At 37.8% G+C, this 19,843-nt stretch overlaps 1 protein-coding gene across 1 annotated transcript in view; it reads right to left on the reverse strand.

Annotated features, from left to right (window-relative positions):
- Window positions 1-19,843, reverse strand: part of SERPINI1 (serpin family I member 1) — a 67,243-nt gene that overhangs the window by 14,567 nt on the left and 32,833 nt on the right. The window contains exons 2-5 of the mRNA XM_022572938.3: window positions 11,925-12,192; window positions 10,267-10,497; window positions 7,982-8,176; window positions 6,072-6,276 (exon numbers count right to left, since the gene is read on the reverse strand). Of these exons, the coding sequence (XP_022428646.1) occupies window positions 6,072-6,276; window positions 7,982-8,176; window positions 10,267-10,497; window positions 11,925-12,174 (881 nt within the window). The 5' untranslated portion in view covers window positions 12,175-12,192. The remainder of the gene's footprint in view (window positions 1-6,071; window positions 6,277-7,981; window positions 8,177-10,266; window positions 10,498-11,924; window positions 12,193-19,843) is intronic.

Genomic DNA, 19,843 nt, shown 5'->3' on the forward strand with positions numbered 1-19,843 from the left:
AAAAAGGGAGCATCGAAAAGAATAACGTAACAGAATAGTATTAAATTGTTAAGTAGGAAGCCAGATTGGTCTTAATATGGAATCTCTCCCAATGAGATTGTATCAAACCAATGAATTGTATCACGCACCTTTCCAGTGAAAGATATGGACCGAGCATGGCTGTATTAACAAGTGAAGTTTTTAAAAGCAAAGGCTTTTATTACTTTTTTATAAAAAGTGAAAAACTGGTTAGAACTAAATATTTCCTTTTTTAAAAGATGTTGCCTCCTAATCAATACAGATCATAAATATAAGTTTTTAGGCAATGGGCTGTGTCCTTAAAAAAGCTAAGTCTGTAATAGTCACTAAACATTACTTTAGCATCATTTCTGATGTCTGCTTTTAAGAAGAATGAAAAGAGAATGATTGCTATAAACAAGACTCAGACACCAAGAGGAATAATCAGGGGAAAACCAACAGATGAGTAAAAGTATAACAAACATGTTAGACTAAGTACTAAATTTTATCTATTTTAAAATAGATACTATTTAAGTACTATTTAAAAATAAGTACTATTTTTCTCTTACACTTTAACTTGCACCTAACAGGTTATTTTGTTTTCCACAAAAAGCAGATATTGACTGTGAAAGTAGAAAAGGGGGACGAGTAGGGAAATACATTGGAGAATATATTCAGTGACTTGAATGAATTCTTAAAGTGTTTTCTCTGTGTGCTTTGTTATTTATTTGTTTGTTTATTGGTCACATATGTAGCTGACTATATAATAGGAACTGTTCCAACAATATAAAACAGATTAATATAACAAAAACAGATTAATTTAAATATCACTACAGCTCTTTGAGGTAGGTATTATTATCCTCAGTTAATATTTGAAGAAACTGAGCAGCAGAGAGATGGAATAACTTGACCAAGTTCATACAGCTAGTAAGTGGCGGAGTTGGGATATGGATCCAGGTAGTAGTATATATATCCTGATCTACCTAAAATAAGAAAGTGAAGGAAGATTTCAGTAAGGGTTCTTTTTACTTCTTAAAAGCAGCTTGGTTTGTTTCACACTTTTTACGCTGTTTAGGTGACAATGATATTTTAGCTACATTGAATTTGGGCAAGTTCTCTAATTTCTGAACCTTGGTTTTGGCATATGGAAAATGGCAATAATAATGCCTACTTCACAGTATTGTTGAAGGGATTAAATAAGTTTTCTAAACATCTTAGGATGATGCTGGCTCGTAGGAGGCATGCAGTACAGGGCAGATATGTTAATAGTACTTACCATATTGCAGTTATGTGTAACATTCACAGTATTATTGATGTTAAGGTGTTGAATATTTGCATTTTAGTAGTGGTGGAGTAATTTGATTAAATAGGTATACTAATCTCTGCTACTTTAACTGTAAATTTGTCAGATCTAGTGTTTTTTTCATTTTAATATTTGTAGTATCTGGCATAAGACCACATACGTAGGGTGAAGTGAAATAAAATCTAGGTGTCCACGAGAGTGTTTGTTTAAAGTTGAAGACAAGATGTAAACAATTTCCACTTATCCATTCCTTGTCTTTGTTCCTTATCAAACTGTTAAAAAATAGCTATTATCCATATACTCTCTCTTTCCTCTTTATATAGACTAATATTAATATAAATAATCATTATCATCTCCCATATACTGAGTGTTTACTATGTCCCAGGCACTATGCAAATCCTTTTATATCTAGTATCTCATTTAATCATCCCTGTGATAATCTCACACAATCCTATGAGACAGGTATTGTTACCTCTATTCCACAGAAGAACAAACCGAAGTTCAGTAAAGCTAAACAACTTCCCTAATCACACAGCTAGTAGGTGGCAGAATAAAGATATGAACTGAGATCTTTCTGACTGCGAAGTCCTCCCACCCTTAATCACTATAATTCCCACAATGGCTTATTTAAAAACAAACAAACTACAGGAAGATTTTACATTTCACCCACTGATTTTAAAAATAAAAAGCCACAATGCTACTTTTTTAAAACCAAAAGTCATGGCTGTTTTTGTAAAGGCATTTGATGTAATCTTGTATTTGCAATTTTCTATCTGAATAAATTAAAGAGGTATGCGGAGGGCAGAAGCATCGGAGACTAAGCAGGGACGGTGTGGAGCAAGTGTTAGAAATGAACAAATATATATTACACATAAGGAGATTTATAAAAATGTGTAAGAATTAATCAAATTCTTTGAAGAAAAACCTAATAAAAGCACTCATGATAAAAAATAAAATCAGATGGCTTATGCACTGGTTTTCTTTAACAGACATGAAACTGAAGTGCTTTATTAGTAGACAGTCACTTCAAAATAGCAGGATGGTTTCTGGTTACAAAATAGAGAACACTTATCCTTTGATTTCTAGTACCCTGATCACAAATGAAAAACCTAAGACTACAAAGGTAAGAGTGGAAAGATACTACAGCCAGGTACATCTGCATTCCAAGTATTAGAGATTTCATTTTTATTTTATCAATAGAAAGATCTTTTTATACCTAAGCTGTATCAGTAAGACTGAAAAGTAAGAATATACAATGAAGAGGGTAATTTCATTAGAACCAAGTTTAAAAAAATTCTACTTAGAGAAGAGTATATAAAAAGGTTGATTAACAAAAGATAAATACTAGGACTTAAAAATAAACAATAATAGTAATATTAGATAATAATTATATGATGCTTACTTCATGGCAGGCATCATTCTAAAGTACTTTTTAGATATTTTACATATATTATATATATATATAAAATATACTTTTACATATTAGCCAAACTATTTTTTCTACCATGGATAAATTGGAAGAATATTTGGCAATCTCATTTAAATCTTAGAGATGTATGACTGTGCATAAATCTTGTGGTATTTCACTGGATTTGGTGGTATCACATAGAGATAGCAATCTTACCCTCTTCTGAATAGATTCTTGTATTTTCGATAAAAATACAATTTCAATTCAGCATCTGATTCCTGTAGGATTTACTGTTCAGGGGAAAAAATATTAATACAAAAGTAATTGCCTTTCCCCCCTCTCCCTCCCCCCAAGTACCCTATGCCTCTTAAGGGAAAGTATTTTAAAGCAACTTGTATAAAATCTGGTATAATAGAAACTAAAGGTACCTGTGAAGTAGGACAGGAATGTGGTCAAATTCAGAAATGCACAGTTGCATTTTTAGAGTAATGTCTCCATGTGAAAAAACTATACAAACCCTTTAAGACAGACACTTGAGTAAAGCTAGAGCACAACTATTAGAAAACTTTTACCTTTGCTAAAATTGAGTCACATAAATCACTTCCTTCACTGAACATTGGTGGGTCCTACTGCTGTAAAATGGAGGGGTGAATAGTTCCCATTGATTATTACCAAAACATTGGTATTTGGAAACAGTCAATCTCTTAAAAAGGGACACCAAATTTATCTTATCTAGCTACTTAGCCTCCCACTCTATGCATTAGTCATGCAGAAGGAGAATTCATGGAACTCCTGGAGAAATGGATACATGGTAATTAACCATGCCTAGTTTAGTAACAGGCATTAATATGAGCAAGCAAGCTAAACTCTTTCATAATTGAAGAGTATCTCTTAGAGAATGAAAATTTAATTTTCTTCTGCTGCCGCATTCAGTTTCTCAGTGGACAGGACCCGATGGCCACATTTTCTAGTGAATGTGGTTGAATTACAATATGTGATACTTAATAAACATTCCTTTAGAATTCTTTTAAAATACTCTTAAATAACTTTGCATCCCTACAGAATTAAGGCATTTGGAGATGCTGCAGTCAATTCATAGAATTTAATAAAAGAAGCATTAACTCTCTACTGAATTTCTCATATTATCAAAAAGAATTCCTTATAAAAATGCAAGGGAAAAATACAAAATTAATGATAAAAGGTCACTGGATGAAGGTTTAAATCTGATTTAGTTATTTACATCTAATTATTAATATTTAAAAGCAAATTGTTCTTTTAGAGTTAAGATATATTGTTCATATATTAAATATGTAGATGTCAATTATCATATATTAAAAAAAAACCCTGGTTTTGTATGTTAGATATTCATTGGCTACCTCTCCTTGAGAATAGACTTAACAGTGAAATCTTTCTACATAAATGTATTGTCATGGTAAGTTATGCAAGCTAAATATCTTAGCTAAAAAGAAAAAAAACATTTGGATTATGATTACCTTAATTTTTATATGTAGACTGAGAAGTATATGGCTATATATTATGAACTACATTAACATAATGCATCAATATATGCATATTTCTAGCCAAAAATGTCTACAGTTCCAAATAGCTCTCCTTCATTAACATAATGTAGCAGACATCAGCAAAGTTTTGGAAAAATAAGCATTCATATAAGATGTAATTTTAAATGACAATTCCTGAAATTAGAATAAATATGAATGAGTCAATGAGGTTTTAGTAATTCAATTTTTTTTTTTTTTTTTGCGGTACGCGGGCCTCTCACTGTTGTGGCCTCTCCCGTTGTGGAGCACAGGCTCTGGACCCGCAGGCTCAGTGGCCATGGCTCACGGGCCCAGCCGCTCCACGGCATGTGGGATCCTCCCGGACCGGGGCACGAATCCGTGTCCCCTGCATCAGCAGGCGGACTCTCAACCACTGCACCACCAGGGAAGCCAAGTAATTCAATTTTAATACTAATATCTTATTTATCATCCTTCAATATTCATACTAATTAATCATATTTGTGTAATTTTCTTACATGGAATGAATATTGGAACTCTACTTCCACATACACACACACGCACATGTTTATTGGCTGTTTGCGTGTTTTGTTTTCTAGCCTGGAATTTATACATTATGTTTATAAATTTGTTGTTTGGTTTGCTGGTCTAGCTCCCCTATTACGTTTTGAAGTATTCAAGGGCAGAATAATATCGTCGGTTGGGTTTGATTTTGCAAACACACTGTAGATAGGAGAGAGAACTGACTTTACCCTAGAAGAATTTACAGAAGGAAAGTAAGACCTACAAAAAAGGTAATTTTGTTGTGGGGTGGTAATGTAAATGTACTGTCATAACAGGGAGGTGCATAAGTGAGGCAAAGTGAGGGTCACCTGCTCCATCACGCGGTTCATGGAAGGCTTCCTAGAAGAACTAGTGCCAGACCTGTACCCTGAAGGCTAGGTAAATATCTGGCAAAGGTATGTGAGGAGGGCATTTTAGGCCAATGCAAAAACATACATAAAGGGCTTCCCTGGTGGCACAGTGGTTGAGAGTCCGCCTGCTGATGCAGGGGACACGGGTTCGTGCCCCGGTCCGGGAAGATCCCACATGCCGCGGAGCGGCTGGGCCCGTGAGCCATGGCCGCTGAGCCTGCGCGTCCGGAGCCTGTGCTCCGCAACGGGAGAGGCCACAACAGTGAGAGGCCCGCGTACCGCAAAAAAAAAAAAAAAAAAACAACAAAAAACCATACATAAAGACCCTGAGGCATAAAAGAGCCTATGGTGTCTGTGGCATAACTACAAGCACAGGGATAGTACCTACTACAAAAAGTTGAACGTGGTGAGTGGCCCGAGATAGGGCCGAGGAAGTGGATGGTAGTCAGAACATCAAGGCCCTGCACGGAGTATTTTAAGCTGCTTCCTGCTTATTTATGGTTGCATCTTGGCACCTAGCCCATGACTTGCTTGCACCTCTTCCAACAAAGTAGAAGATTATTTTTTCTCCAGCTATTATCAATTTAAATATGAATGAAATACAGGAGACTGTAGATGCAAATGATATTCAGAGACAATCTATTGAAAAATCTTCTAAAATGAAGCTAAGAATATTGATTCATATCTGAAACTAGGTCTTGATAAGTAGTATAGAATGGTCAATGAGTCAGCCTGTCTCTGAGCAGGACTGAATGAGTATGAAAGAATACTTTTTAAAAGATGGAGGAGGTGGAGGAAGAGAAAGAAGAGGAGGAAGACAAGAGCAGCACAAGACAAAATTCAACAGCAGTGGCGAGAGTTTCTCTGCGTCAGAACCTTCATTGATACCTTCCCTCCATGCTATCAGAGGGAGTCACACAGGAACCTCTCACCTGGGGAGGTACACTTCCACCTTTTGCTTCTTCACAGAGTTTGCCCATTCTTCAATCAGCTGTGCTTTGACCAATGGCTCCAGAGTGGCCAGTGGAACTTCCTGTCTGGACAAGACCAGCATCATACTTATCTCATCCCCCTCATAGGGTATTTCCAGGACTTGGTAGATACCACCAGCTTCATTGGAGCCATCACTAAATTCCCCTAAAAAGAACAGAAAGGTGATAAAAGGCCCCTATCAAGGCTTAACTAAAATGTTTACATTTGTTATAACTTTCTTCCAAAATAGTGTGTAGAATATAAAAAATTCAGGCCTCTGAGAAGAAGAGGGTTTATTTTAAAGTAAGCCCTGAAATTCAAGTGAATCCTCAGCCCTACAGAATTTATTTTATTTTAGGATCCCCAGAATTGTTTCACATTTGTCATAGCATGTTCTCTAGACTTACTTTTTATTTTTAAATGAGATATCTCAAATGAATATATTTTAAGGATATCATTAAAAAAATGAAAAGTCATGATTAGAAAAATAAAGCCCTGGATCCAAGTTGGATGTAAATCACATTTACCAATACCCACCTGATTTCTAAGAAGGGAAAAACTGACTACATAATACCTGGTACTCTATTATTACCGCAGCTAAAAGTTTTGAGGCCAAGGTAGCACAGCCAAAGTGAAATCTACTTCATTCGGCAGTAGTTATCCAGAGCATTTGTGGTGATTAAAATCTCCAAATTAGATAATTAGGTAAATTAGGTAATTGGCTTTGTGTTCTATGAACTTAGCTAAGTTGACCAGGCTTTCACTAAAAAAGAAAAAAAAAAAAAGGTCTTTAAAACAAATGGTCCTGCCACTACTTTAAAATTTCCCCCATTTTCAAAACAAACGTAATGCTTTTGTTCTGAATATTTTCATTTAACTGATCTAGGTCCTTTAGATGTCACATTAAACATTTTGGTTCTCAAATAAATAGGTATTTCCCTTTCTTATTTTGACTGTTAATTTGATTAACTGTGATTATAATATTTTAATTTTACTGTGTACCTTTGAATAGAATAAAATATTAGTTCTAACATATACTTAGCTTGCAATTACATTTCTGCTTATGACAATAAATAATTATAGTTCAGTATGGTATGGAGAAAGGATTAGCACCCTAAACTTCTGAAAAGGCCAATGAAATATCCCTGAAAACAATGCCAAGGATGCTGACTTGTATCACAAATTATAGACTCTCAGTAAGTGAAACTATGAATGAATAATTATGCCTGACCAAACACAAGTCTGAAAGCAAAATTTTAAAGGAATGCTTATAATTCAAAAAGTGGGGCTTCCCTGGTGGCACAGTGGTTGAGAGTCCGCCTGCCGATGCAGGGCACACGGGTTCGTGCCCCGGTCTGGGAAGATCCCACATGCCACGGAGCGGCTAAGCCCGTGAGCCATGGCCGCTGAGCCTGCGGGTCCGGAGCCTGTGCTCCGCAACGGGAGAGGCCACAGCAGTGAGAGGCCCGCGTACCGCAAAAAAACAAACAAACAAAAAAACCAAAAAAGTGATGAGGTGTCCAAATCAAGAGCTGGGTGGAACATATGGCTCACTGAAAACCACCCCAAAGCGAATGACTTTCTGGAGTGACTCAGAACATTCTGACACAGGTCAGATATTTTCACATGAATAAAGCCACTCTGTAGGTGTAATCAACTTTATAAATTAAGAAACATATTGGAAAACTATCAAAACATAGAATATTCACTCAGGATCTAATTAGAGGCCTGTGAAAATGGGGCCAAGAAAATTGAATTGTAGCCCAAACCAGATTGTTGAGAAATCTGAGTAACAAATATTTCATGTTTTTTTCTTAGAAATTTGTTTATATACTGCAAGAAGAGAGAAATAAAAGCCAAACTGTCGTACCATAATAAAATTCTCCTTGTTGATACATCATTGGAATTTGGACTTCACTTTCATCATCTTTAGTGAAGGAAAAAGTTCTGGTATTTTCAGGTCTAAATTGTGACTTCCAATTCCCTTTGAAATAAACAGCATTGATGAGGGCCAGATGAGTGACGGAGTCAAAATCCCTTGGGGATACCAAATCTTTCAACAGACCTATTCAGCAAAAAATGAATGGATGAAAATTCATATTAAATTTGAAGGTGAAAGGAAACCAAAAGATTATCAAACTACCATCTAAGAGAGTGCTTGAGATGAACTTTATATCATTATAAAATTTACAATAAAAATTAAAAGTATCTAACTTTCAAAGGAAAAAATGTTACACACACACACACACACACACACACACAAATATACTTACAGACTAAGGGCATCTAAAATACCCTTATACATCACCTAAAATAACACTAACTAGTAGCATCTTGACATTTGCACAAACTACAGAACCACATACAACAGAATCTCAGGCTTTACTACTTTCTAGTTGCAATCTCAACACAGATTAAGCATTCAACAGATATTTCTAAGTTCATTCTTGAACAATGTACATGATTAAAATGTCATCCAATTCAAACTTTTCCCGCATGTACATTGGATATCTATCAGATATAACAACTGCTTTTGATTAGGTGAAAACAGATGAGTAAAAGCCAACTTAACTAATGATACCTTAATTTTTATCACTTATAATGTTCCTTTCTAAATCCATTTTGAAAGACATTGGGACTTTATTAATGGCTGAAATTGTTTAAGAAGAGTTTGGAAATAAACAGCTTTCAGTAATCCAATCTAATGCAGCTGAATTATTATTCTTATTCTTTGAATGTTAAAAAATAACCATGTTTCTTTTATCTTACATTTTAATTTCATAGTTAGAAAAGATAGGACCAACATTCACTCTGTATTCTCTCATTTTATTAGTCATAGCACTTCTTTAGGTACTTAAGAAGGTGCCTCAGCATTTTGGGGAATATAGGACAAAGGGTATGGGATGATGGTCTTTTGTTGTTGTTCCAGCATAAAATGTATTAGATTAACATTATTTTCGGAGTTTTGACAGCATGAATTAATTAATTTAAGGAACAGCCATAGTAATCTACTTTCAATTTGGTCTCATTTTTTTATTCTAATTTCAATTATTTTGTTGGTAAAATCGGAAAATAAAATGGTAAAATATGAAACATTTGGAGAGCTTAAATACATTTTTTTTTTTTTTTTTTTTGGCAGTACGCAGGCCTCTCACTGTTGCGGCCTCTCACTGTTGCGGCCTCTCCCATTGCGGAGCACAGGCTCCAGACGCGCAGGCTCAGCGGCCATGGCTCACGGGCCCAGCCGCTCCGCGGCATGTGGGATCTTCCCGGACCGGGGCACGAACCCGTGTCCCCTGCATCGGCAGGTGGACTCTCAACTACTGCGTCACCAGGGAAGCTCCCTTAAATACATTTTTAAAGTATAATTTAGAATTAAAATTTGAAACAAATGCATCCTTTTCTAATTCCTCTCCATTTGTTTAGGCTTAAAATGGGCTGCTCTTTTATTTAAAGGAATCCTGTACCAATTTTTTGATTAGCAATCAAGTTCTGTGGTTTAAAAGCCAACAAATATCTTTAAACTCTCTTACTCTATTTTAATCGTATTGTTAAGAGAGCCAGCAACTGTGATTCTAACTAGTATCTAACTTATTAAATGGTCAGCCCAAGCAAAATTCCATACAGTAGTTAAGATTACCATTCAGATGAAATTCACCAACTGGAGAGCACAGATTTCATATTAATTTATCAGTACCAATATTCTATACATGCCAAAAGAATTAACTTTTTCTCAAATATTTATTCATAAACAATGCTTCTAAAATAGGCTGTAATCAGGGCTTCCCTGGTGGCGCAGTGCTTGGGAGTCCGCCTGCGGGTGCAGGGGACGTGGGTTCGTGCCCCGGTCCGGGAGGATCCCGCATGCCGCGGAGCGGCTGGGCCTGTGGGCCATGGCCACTGGGCCTGAGCGTCCGGAGCCTGTGCTCTGCGATGGGGGTGGCCGCAGCAGTGAGAGGCCCGCGTACCGCAAAAAAAAATAATAATAATAAATTAAATAAAATAGGCTGTAATCTATACAAAATAATTAGTAGATACTCAACTAAATGCAATCTAACATTCAAAATGTAAAAGGCACAAGGGGACAAATAATTTCAGAAGTAAAAGGGAGTTAAAACTAAGCTATTAGAGAAAGAAAGGAACCAAATGACTTACTATTTGTATTATTCTCCACCCACTTATTGATATGGTTGGCCACAGCTACATTTTGACCGAAGTCCACATGACTGACTTCTGCGTTAAAGTACTTTTTTATCATTTGCAAAAACTCATCATTGATATGAAATCCATTTTGCACAAAGAGGGCATTGGCAATTTTCATCACATACTGACTCTCTTCAGCAGTCACCATGTGAGAAAGATGCTTCAAGAAAGAAAATTCTTCACCTGCAAAATGACAAAAGATAAGTTTATTAGTGGAACAAACACAGTGAAAGATCCTGGAGAGTGGAGGAGCACGAAAACACAGTAAGGGGGATTAATAGAACAGAGGCCCAAAGGAAAAGCACTGGCTTATTCTCCACACTGACATGGTAACTCCGGAGGTTCCAATATTTGTGCTGTTTCTAGATGTTCAAATTAACTTTTTGCAGTTTAGTATTATCAACTGATATTATTTTCATTTTAATTGACTTTCTTGGTAAAATCTATAAAGTAGAGATACTTGGATTGTTTTCTTTCAAAGGACTTAGGTTACTTTAATTAAATGAGTCTTATTTTATGATGATCAGAAACAATGTTTCTGTTATCAAGTTTAATTTTCTAGTTTAAAAATCAAAATATTCCTTTAAATTTTACTTTAAGTAGACTTTTTTTAACCTTACAACTAGAAAATCCAATTGAAATTGTTTTAGTTCTCAACTTTTTAATGAGTTAATTCACATGTATATTAGAAACATTAAAATAGAAATTATACATCATTGAAAAGTAATTACAAAATACATTTTGGTTAGAAATTTTCTCCAGTACAAAAATTTTTCATGATAATACAACATTCAAAAAAAAACTCTTGAGACTTCCCGGGTGATGCAGTGGCTAAGAATCCTCCTGCCAATGCAGGGGACACAGGTTCAAGCCCTGGTCCAGGAAGATCCCACATGCTGCGGAGCAACTAATCCCGTGCACCACAACTACTGAGCCTGTGCTTTAGAGCCCACGAGCCACAACTACTGAGCCCATGTGCCACAGCTACTGAAGCCCACACGCCTAGAGCCTGTGCTCCGCAACAAGAGAAGCCACCACAATGAGAAGCCCGTGCACCACAACAAAGAGTAGCCCCCGCTCACCACAACTAGAGAAAGCCTGAGTGCAGCAACAAAGACCCAACGCAGGCAAAAGTAAATAAATAAAATAAATAAATTTATTAAAAAAAATTCTTGGATGCCATTTAAATAATGAAGGTACTGTTGATTTTAAGTAAAAATTTCTGATATTCTTAGAGCATAATGGTTTTTTTATAGTACTCGTCACAGTTATAATTTCTCATTTATTTATGTGATAATTGATTAATATATGCCTCTCCCTCTAAACTGGAAACTCCAACAGAGCAAGAACCATGTTTGCTTTTGTTTATCATAGTGAGGTTTGTTTAAACAATAATAATAAAAGATATAATTTCCTTGGATTAACTCAGCCAGGGATACAGCTAGGAACTAAACTTTCTTGGGTTTCCTAATGGTTCTCTTATCCATATCACCTCAGTGAGACCTCTTTCTTACTCTTTGTAAATACTGCTGCCTCAGGCATAAGGCAACATAACCGAGTTGAATGTTAATGTCAAACCATCTTGAGAAATTAAATCTAAGCACACTTACCATTTTTCAGGCTATCATATCCCATTGAATGACGGATTTCTTTCAGGGTAGACCCTTGGGCACCAAGTTCCATCATTCCCATTGCAAGGGTGACACTCAGTGGAGAGAAGAGAATATTTTCATCTTCTCCAGTGGCTCGAAGATGGTTATACATATTCACTGACAACTCAGCAATGGTTTCATCAGTGAAAGTGGTCCCTAATGCCAAACTTTGCAGAACCAGCAAAGAGAAGAGTCCAAGGAAAGCCATGTTGGAATAGTTTCAAGCCTGGAGAACAATATTTTACATATTAATTATTAATTACCTCAGAGAAAGGGCGTGAGGTAAAAAAAATAATTCATGGCAAAGTTGTAAGTAAACCAAAAGTTTTTAAACATATGGAATGTTAGTGTCTCTATAAACAAAAAAGCCCATTAAAGGATTTGTTGGAAGATCCTATTAAGTCAATTAATAGTCAAATGAGCGAATAACACTGCTAAGTCCTGAGGATACTCCCAAGAACAAGATAGCCCTGGTCTCACCCTCATGGGGCTGAGTATATACAGATATATATTCAACAATGTTTGGTGACGCTAATTTATCAATTTGCATAGCTTCATCATGCATATTTCAGTCATGACTTTGAAACAATTCACTCTAGTGTACACTAAACTACACAGGTACAGGACAATTAAGATGAAAACCAAAAGGTATTCACAGAGTTTAAGAAGAATTAGTGAAGTTAGGCATTTGAAAATGCCCCTTTACCCATTTACTACAATTTATGAAATTAATGTACCATGCAACTGGGTTACCAACTAGTGGGGAGAGATCAAACACACATTTGCCGGGAGCCCCAGTTTATTCAGCCCAGGCTGCAGAACCCACAGGAAGTGGTAACTCAGAGAAAAAGCAGATTCGGCACATCCTTGTGTGGTTTTCCTTATTTATTTGTTCCCTAGCAGGCTGCTGCCCTCAGTGACCATCTCTGTGCAGGGAGACGCCTCCCTCTTACAACAATGTCCTTTCATTCTTAGACTTACATGACCATTTCAGCTTACACCAATACTCCAGTGATTTTATTTAAATGACTGTTTCTAAATATCAAGCTCATCTTGTACTTGAACCGTGTTGTCTCGGGAAGAGAAAGCAGTGTCAGTGCCCAGATATCTCAGAATAATATTCCTGCCTTTTGGCACACCAGCATTCCACACGCTCTGTCTCCCCACAAACAGTCTGACTGGCACACATTGGGGACAGGATTCCCTCTTTCCTCACATTCTCACACTTTGTCACTCTAGGCATCTGAAAGGTAAACTGCCGATTCAAACAGTTAAGCAGCTTCCTTGTTCTTGAACTTGAAAAAAAGAAAAACCATCATTAAAACAACAGGTAGATGGGCATCATCAGAAAATCTACAAACAACAAATGCTGGAGAGGGTGTGGAGAAAAGGGATCCCTCTTGCACTGTTGGTGGGAATGTGAATTGATACAGCCACTATGGAGAACAGTACAGAGGTTCCTTAAAAAACTAAAAATAGAACTACCATATGACCCAGCAATCCCACTACTGGGCATATACCCAGAGAAAACCATAATTCAAGAAGATACATGCACCACAATGTTCATTGCAGCTCTATTTACAATAGCCAGGTCATGGAAGCAACCTAAGTGTCCATCGACAGACGAATGGATAAAGAAGATGTGGTACATATATACAATGGAATATTACTCAGCCATAAAAAGAAACGAAATTGAGTCATTTGTTGAGACGTGGATGGATCTAAAGACTGTCATACAGAGTGAAGCAAGTCAGAAAGAGAAAAACAAATATCATATATTAACACATATATGTGGAGCCTAGGAAATAGTACAGATGAACCGGTTTGCAAGGCAGAACTAGAGACACAGATGTAGAGAACAAACGTATGGACATCAAGGGGGGAAAGTGGCTGGGGTGGGGGTGGTGGTGGTGGGATGAATTGGGAGATTGGGATTGACATGTATACACTAATATGTATAAAATGGATAACTAATAAGAACCTGCTGTATAAAAATAAAATAAAATTCAAAAATTCAAAAACAACCCAGGTAAAATGATATTGAGCAAACACATTTGGAAAATTGTATTTTGTTAGTATGAAGCATTAACAGTCTCCACTACTCAGTTAACAGAGTGCACACATGTTTAACCTAAGAGCAGTGTGTTTCCTACAGGTTTTTGAGTCAGAATGTCCCAATCAGCCCTGTAATATTTCTGATTCCAATTTCAGAAAACTTTGCCTGATCACTTTGCAAGTCCTTCACATTTTCGGGTTCAGTTTCAGGTATCAGTTTTTTGTCTGAGAAGTTCCAAGTCCCCCTGTATCCTGACCCCACTTTTGTATTAAGGTTTAAATAATTCTTGCTTGTTTAGGAAGGTAAAGCTCAGCCTATATGTAAATATGAACTCTCACAACCCACGCTGTGAGGAGGCTGAGAATAGCTACTGGCGGGAGATGAAGTATGTTGCTGCAGAACAGAGTGTGCAGTGCAGGCAGCATCGGGACAGAAGCCAGATGCCAGAGCACAGCTGTCCTGCTGGTCTGCTGGCTTAGGCCATTGATGGGAGGCTGCTGTGACATTCTCTCTTCCTCTGTCCTCTCCAGGGAAAGTGAAGTGGAAGATATGAGTTTTCTCTCTCTCTCTAGTTTCAGATGGAAGAAATATAGCACGTGCTCTTCTAAGTTGGAAGAGAACTTAAAACATATCCGGTATTTAACACTTAAGATGTAATAGTGTTTAGGGGAACTCTGAAATCCAAGTCTGGTTCAAAAGCCCCTGCTCTTCATCATGACGCTATACTGCTATCTGATGTGCCATCTTCACTCTACCAAGCAAAGACCCATTGCTTTCATTTAACGTTATCTAGTACAAGACCAAGAAATTAAACTCACTGTATGATAGTAGTATCTGTCATTCAATAACACAACTATTGCAAAACCACTGCATTTAACATGAGGATTACACTTTAAGCTAATAAAAAGATTTCATTCATATAAAACAAAAACCTATTGCCAACCAATAAGTATCTCAGAAAGTAAGGCCAAGCCTATTGTGTTTGTAGGCATTTTTATTTATGTATGTACCATGAGATAATAATAATAGCTGGCATATGATGTATGACCTGTGACAAGTCATGTGCATTCTTTCAGTCTTGGCACCACTCATGAAATGAAGATACCAATCCCTACTCTGCACAATTATTAAAGAAATAAAGGAGATAGTGTGTGTGTCTGAAGCACTCATTTTAAGCTACAGGTTATACTAATAAAGGACATTATCATTAAAAAATATGTTTTCTAGGTTTGTATACTTGCTAATTCAAGCAAGAGACTATAGAGTCAAAATGAGTATTTTATGATTCCTGTTGGCCCATGGAATGTAGCACCATTACCCATTCACTCAGCCAAAACTGATAGAGGTATCATGAAGATACCAAAATTTATAAGGACAGGCTCTTGTCTTTAGGGCACTTACATCATTGTGCAGCAGGGCATGATCCGTTACAGTGGTTCTTATCTTTTTAAGAAAAGAGATGCTTTTAAGAATCAGGTGAAGGGTAAATCATCTCCTCAAGAAATACACACATGTGGAACAGAACATTACATTCACTGGCCAGGATTTTGCTGGCCTCGGGTTAGGAACCCCTGGTCTACAGCAGATGGTCCAATGCAGAAAGAAGAAGTGTTTGATGGACCCACAGTTCTGCAACATTGCCTTACTGGGGGAAAGAGATGTTAAAACCACTCATGTCTCTTCAAGCTTCTAGAGGATTCCTGGAAAGAACACCCGTATGTTTGTGAGACAGGACTCTTCCCAGGGTAGCAAGCAGCAGGACACTGAGTCATATTGGGAAACTCCTTAATAAAGATTTAAAGAACTCTGCTCTGGAAACACACATTTGATCTATGGTTAAGTGATCTTTCCTTCTTTCAAAGGCAAGATTTACCATGTGCAAGCAAAATGACCTCTGCCAGTCTGATGCAGCCTTTTTGATCCCACCTACTCCACCCCTGGCCCTGGCCCCCTTCACCTCTGCCACCCCAGACTCCTCCTTATGAGTGTGTGTGGGTTTTTTTTTAATATTTTTTTATTTATTTAATTTTGGCTGCGTTGGGTCTTCGTTGCTGCACGTAGGCTTTCTCTAGTTGCGGTGAGCGGGGGCTACTCTTCGTTGCGGTGCGCGGGCTTCTCATTGCAGTGGCTTTTCTCGTTGTGGAGCACGGGCTCTAGGCGTGCGGGCTTCAGTAGTTGTGGCATGCAGGCTCAGTATTTGTGGCTCACGGCCTCTAGAGCACAGGCTCAGTAGTTGTGGTGCACGGGCTTAGCTGCTCCGTGGCAGGTGGGATCTTCCCGGACCAGGGCTCGAACCCGTGTCCCCTGCACTGGCAGGCGGATTCTTAACCATTGCGCCACCAGGGAAGTCCATGAGTGTTTTTTCGTTTTGTTTTTTTCAGAGGAGAGGGGAAGATTTCCTTTTCCCCTTCTAAGCACAGGCATCCTCCACGGACCTATGCCTGGCCCTCTCCTCTGTAATGATCTTCTTACTGCTGCTCCTGTGAACTTCTCTCAAAACAAAAAGGTGCTTCAACTATTATCCCTATTCATACTATTCCCAAATAAGTAAAATTCTAGCTCCGGCTTTATTTTTATCTTCATTTCCGACGTGCATTGCAAACTGTTCTTGCGATATTTAGTCTTTTACTCTTGCCAGCACTTTAAATTCAAGGTGGCTCAAATAAGAATCTTTGTCTTATCAATCACACCCACTCTTTTTTATTTCCTTAAAACATCAAAGCCTTTGACTCTTCCCCATCTCTTTTCCCCTTATGTTCAATGAACGTCAACCCTTATTCCATACCGCATCCCTGACGCTTCTCCTAGCCATCGTCCATGGCCATTGCCATGGTCATGGTGGCAGTTCTTCCTCTTAATGCATTCCCAAGGACTCCATCAATGACTCTCAGCCGTTCTCTGAAATCCAACATTTGCATATCCTCCAGATGAACTGTCTTGATGTGCTCTTATGAACAGATATTCTTATATTTACAAAACCTTAGGCTTGCCCTTATGCCTGGAGACTAAAGCCCCAAATCTTGAACATAACCCACTGCACTGTGTTCCAGCATTTCTTTCTACCCACTACTCTCCTTCCTGGATGCTGCAGTTCTAGCCAGAATCCCCTATGCAATACATAGCCCAGAATTTCTCTCTCCCGTTGCCGGCTTGTGGAGCTTTCTTGCTGGAACTGCTTCAACCTGGTTCCATATGTTCAAATCCTAACCACTCCTCAAGGTTCTGCTCCACTTCCTTTTCTTTTATGAATACCCTCCTAGGTCTTCAGTTAAAACAACTATTTCCCCCTTTTTTGAAATCTTGGCATATTTTATCTCTCTACCTCTCCAATAGCATGTACTACTGTTGCCTTCTATTACAGATAATTCCGTACATGTGTCATCTCGTCTCCTAAGCTTTTTGAAGGCACAAATGGAAGTGCATCCATCTTTTTTAAAAAAAATTAATTTATTTAATTTATTTATTTTTGGCTGCATTGGGTCTTTGTTGCTGTGCACGGGCTTTCTCTAGTTGTGGTGAGCGGGGGCTACTCTTCGTTGTGGTGCACAGGCTTCTCATTGCGGTGGCTTCTCTTGTTTCGGAGCACGGGCTCTAGGAGTGCGGGCTCAGTAGTTGTGGCACGTGGGCTCAGTAGTTGTGGCTCATGGGCTCTAGAGCACAGGCTCAGTAGTTGTGGTGCACGGGCTTAGTTGCTCCACTGCATGTGGGATCTTCCCGGACCAGGGCTCAAACCCGTGTCCCCTGCATTGGCAGGCAGATTCTTAACCACTGTGCCACCAGGGAAGCCCCTGCATTCATCTTTTATATCTTCGGATACGTAATGCATTACACATAGTAGGTGCCCAATAAATATTTGTTGAATGAATACAGCATGAGATATAAAGGCCCACACAGCTGCATTAGAAGGAACAGCAAGAGGGGCTGCTGCTTCTAAATTCTCCAGGCTAATTTGAGCCCACAGGTAGTAGCTCATTTCCATTTTTTATTCCCTTGATAAAGTGTTTCCTTATTGAGTATGAGACTGTCTTTCCAGCCTGACAAAGTGGCACCGTCACCAATGTCGGCATAATGCAATGGCTGGACATGGGATGCATTAACAAACAAGTATACCACCTTGAAAAACTGCAAAAGGTGATACCCAAATGTTACTGTATTAACATGCATCTACAAAATGCCAGGGCCCCACCATTAATCATAATAATCAACGCATTCTAAAATACGTTACTCTCACATGGAGCATTACTTTGTAGATCCATTACTTTCAAGTTACTGAATAAAATGCCTTTACATAAAAGCAAGTGGCTGCAGTACCAGACTAGTAGGAGACTGTGCTGTTGTGCTAGAAAAGGCAAAGGCAGCTGAGCTGTGAATAAACCACATTCATTCTTGCAATTCTTCTCCCATTGCCAGTAGTAAGGTAGGTTATGGGCACGTGTATGTGAGTATCCTGCTTCAGAAAACACTTCATTGAAACAGGTCGGAGAACTAAATCTTCTGGTAATCGAGGTATGAGGAATCACAGAACTAAAGCTAGAACAATAAAAAAATATAGTTTTTTTTAACTTCCTTAGTAATTAGTCTTATTTATAGAGAGGCTGATTATTCATATATGAAACATTTCTTTTTAGATAACCCAATTATTTGAAATTTTAAAAAAACGGTTTCATAATTTTGAGTTGAGAAAACAAGGGAGGTGCTCTTTAGAAGGTGAGACGAAAAGCTGAAGAAGGTCCTTTCTTCAGCAAGCAACAGGCATGGGAAATAACTAAGGAGAAATGCCTAATGCAAAGAACACTGTCTTAAAGCCCTCTGGCCTATTAATTCTCAGATTTTTGCATGTAAAGGACTAGTAATGTTTTAACTGAGGGAACCTGATATAGGGTTGCTAAATTTTTATTTTACCAAGTAAATATATTGGGATGGGGGCAAAAAAAATTAACAAGAATAATGACTCTTACAATCACATGAAAGAATGAACACATCAATCACATGAAAGATTGAACACATCAATCACATTAAAGAGTGAACGTTTCAACATGAAAATAAGACAGTCATTTAAAGTGGATATATTTGAATTCATCAAGGTTTTGTTTGTTTGTTTGTTTGTTTTTTCCCTCATGGGTAGGCACTGAGTGTTTGGAAATCACTACTCTAATTTTGGTTAGCAGTAGCTCACTTGATGAAATTTGAAACAAGTTGAAGTTTCCAGGTCTGTGTTTCCTGATTTATTAAGAGAAAGTGTTAACCTAGATCAGCAGCAATGAAGCTGGGAGATTTTTCAAAGAACTTGTCACATACAAAAAACAGAAATCATTACCTTGTGAAACAATATGTATTTAAGCAACCTATAATTTAGCAAATTTCCTCAACTGTAACATGCATGGTGTTCATCCCCACCCCCAATTTTACCTTTTCTGAAATTGGAGTAAGTCTTATAATCAATGTCCAGCTGGCCCTCAGACAGAGAGGCAAATTGTGTGACTGTTCCCATTGCCTGTATAAGTGTCATAGCCTGGAAAAGTGTGAACTTTAGGCTATTTGTCTATCCTTATTCTCTCAGCTGGCTTATTTCCACTGATGCTGGCTCCCATAATTAAGTTTTTTGCTTCAACTTGGATCTAGAATTATCAGGACCATACTATGATGGCAGTACTTAAAGGAAAGAGGACCACATACAGGGACGAGAACAGAAAGGAGAATGTAACCTACTGTAAGTGATGCAAGCATGCATCACTAGAGAAATGAACCAACTGATTTTTCTTGTAAAACAAAAACCAAATTTTTTTCTAAAGCACCCAAGAACAGAAGACATGTGCAAGAG

This window comes from Delphinapterus leucas, chromosome 4 (genome assembly GCF_059928025.1).
Source record: "Delphinapterus leucas isolate spDelLeu-1000000601 "Yukka" chromosome 4, BTC_Dleu_Yukka2, whole genome shotgun sequence".
Taxonomy (NCBI): Eukaryota; Metazoa; Chordata; class Mammalia; order Artiodactyla; family Monodontidae; genus Delphinapterus; species Delphinapterus leucas.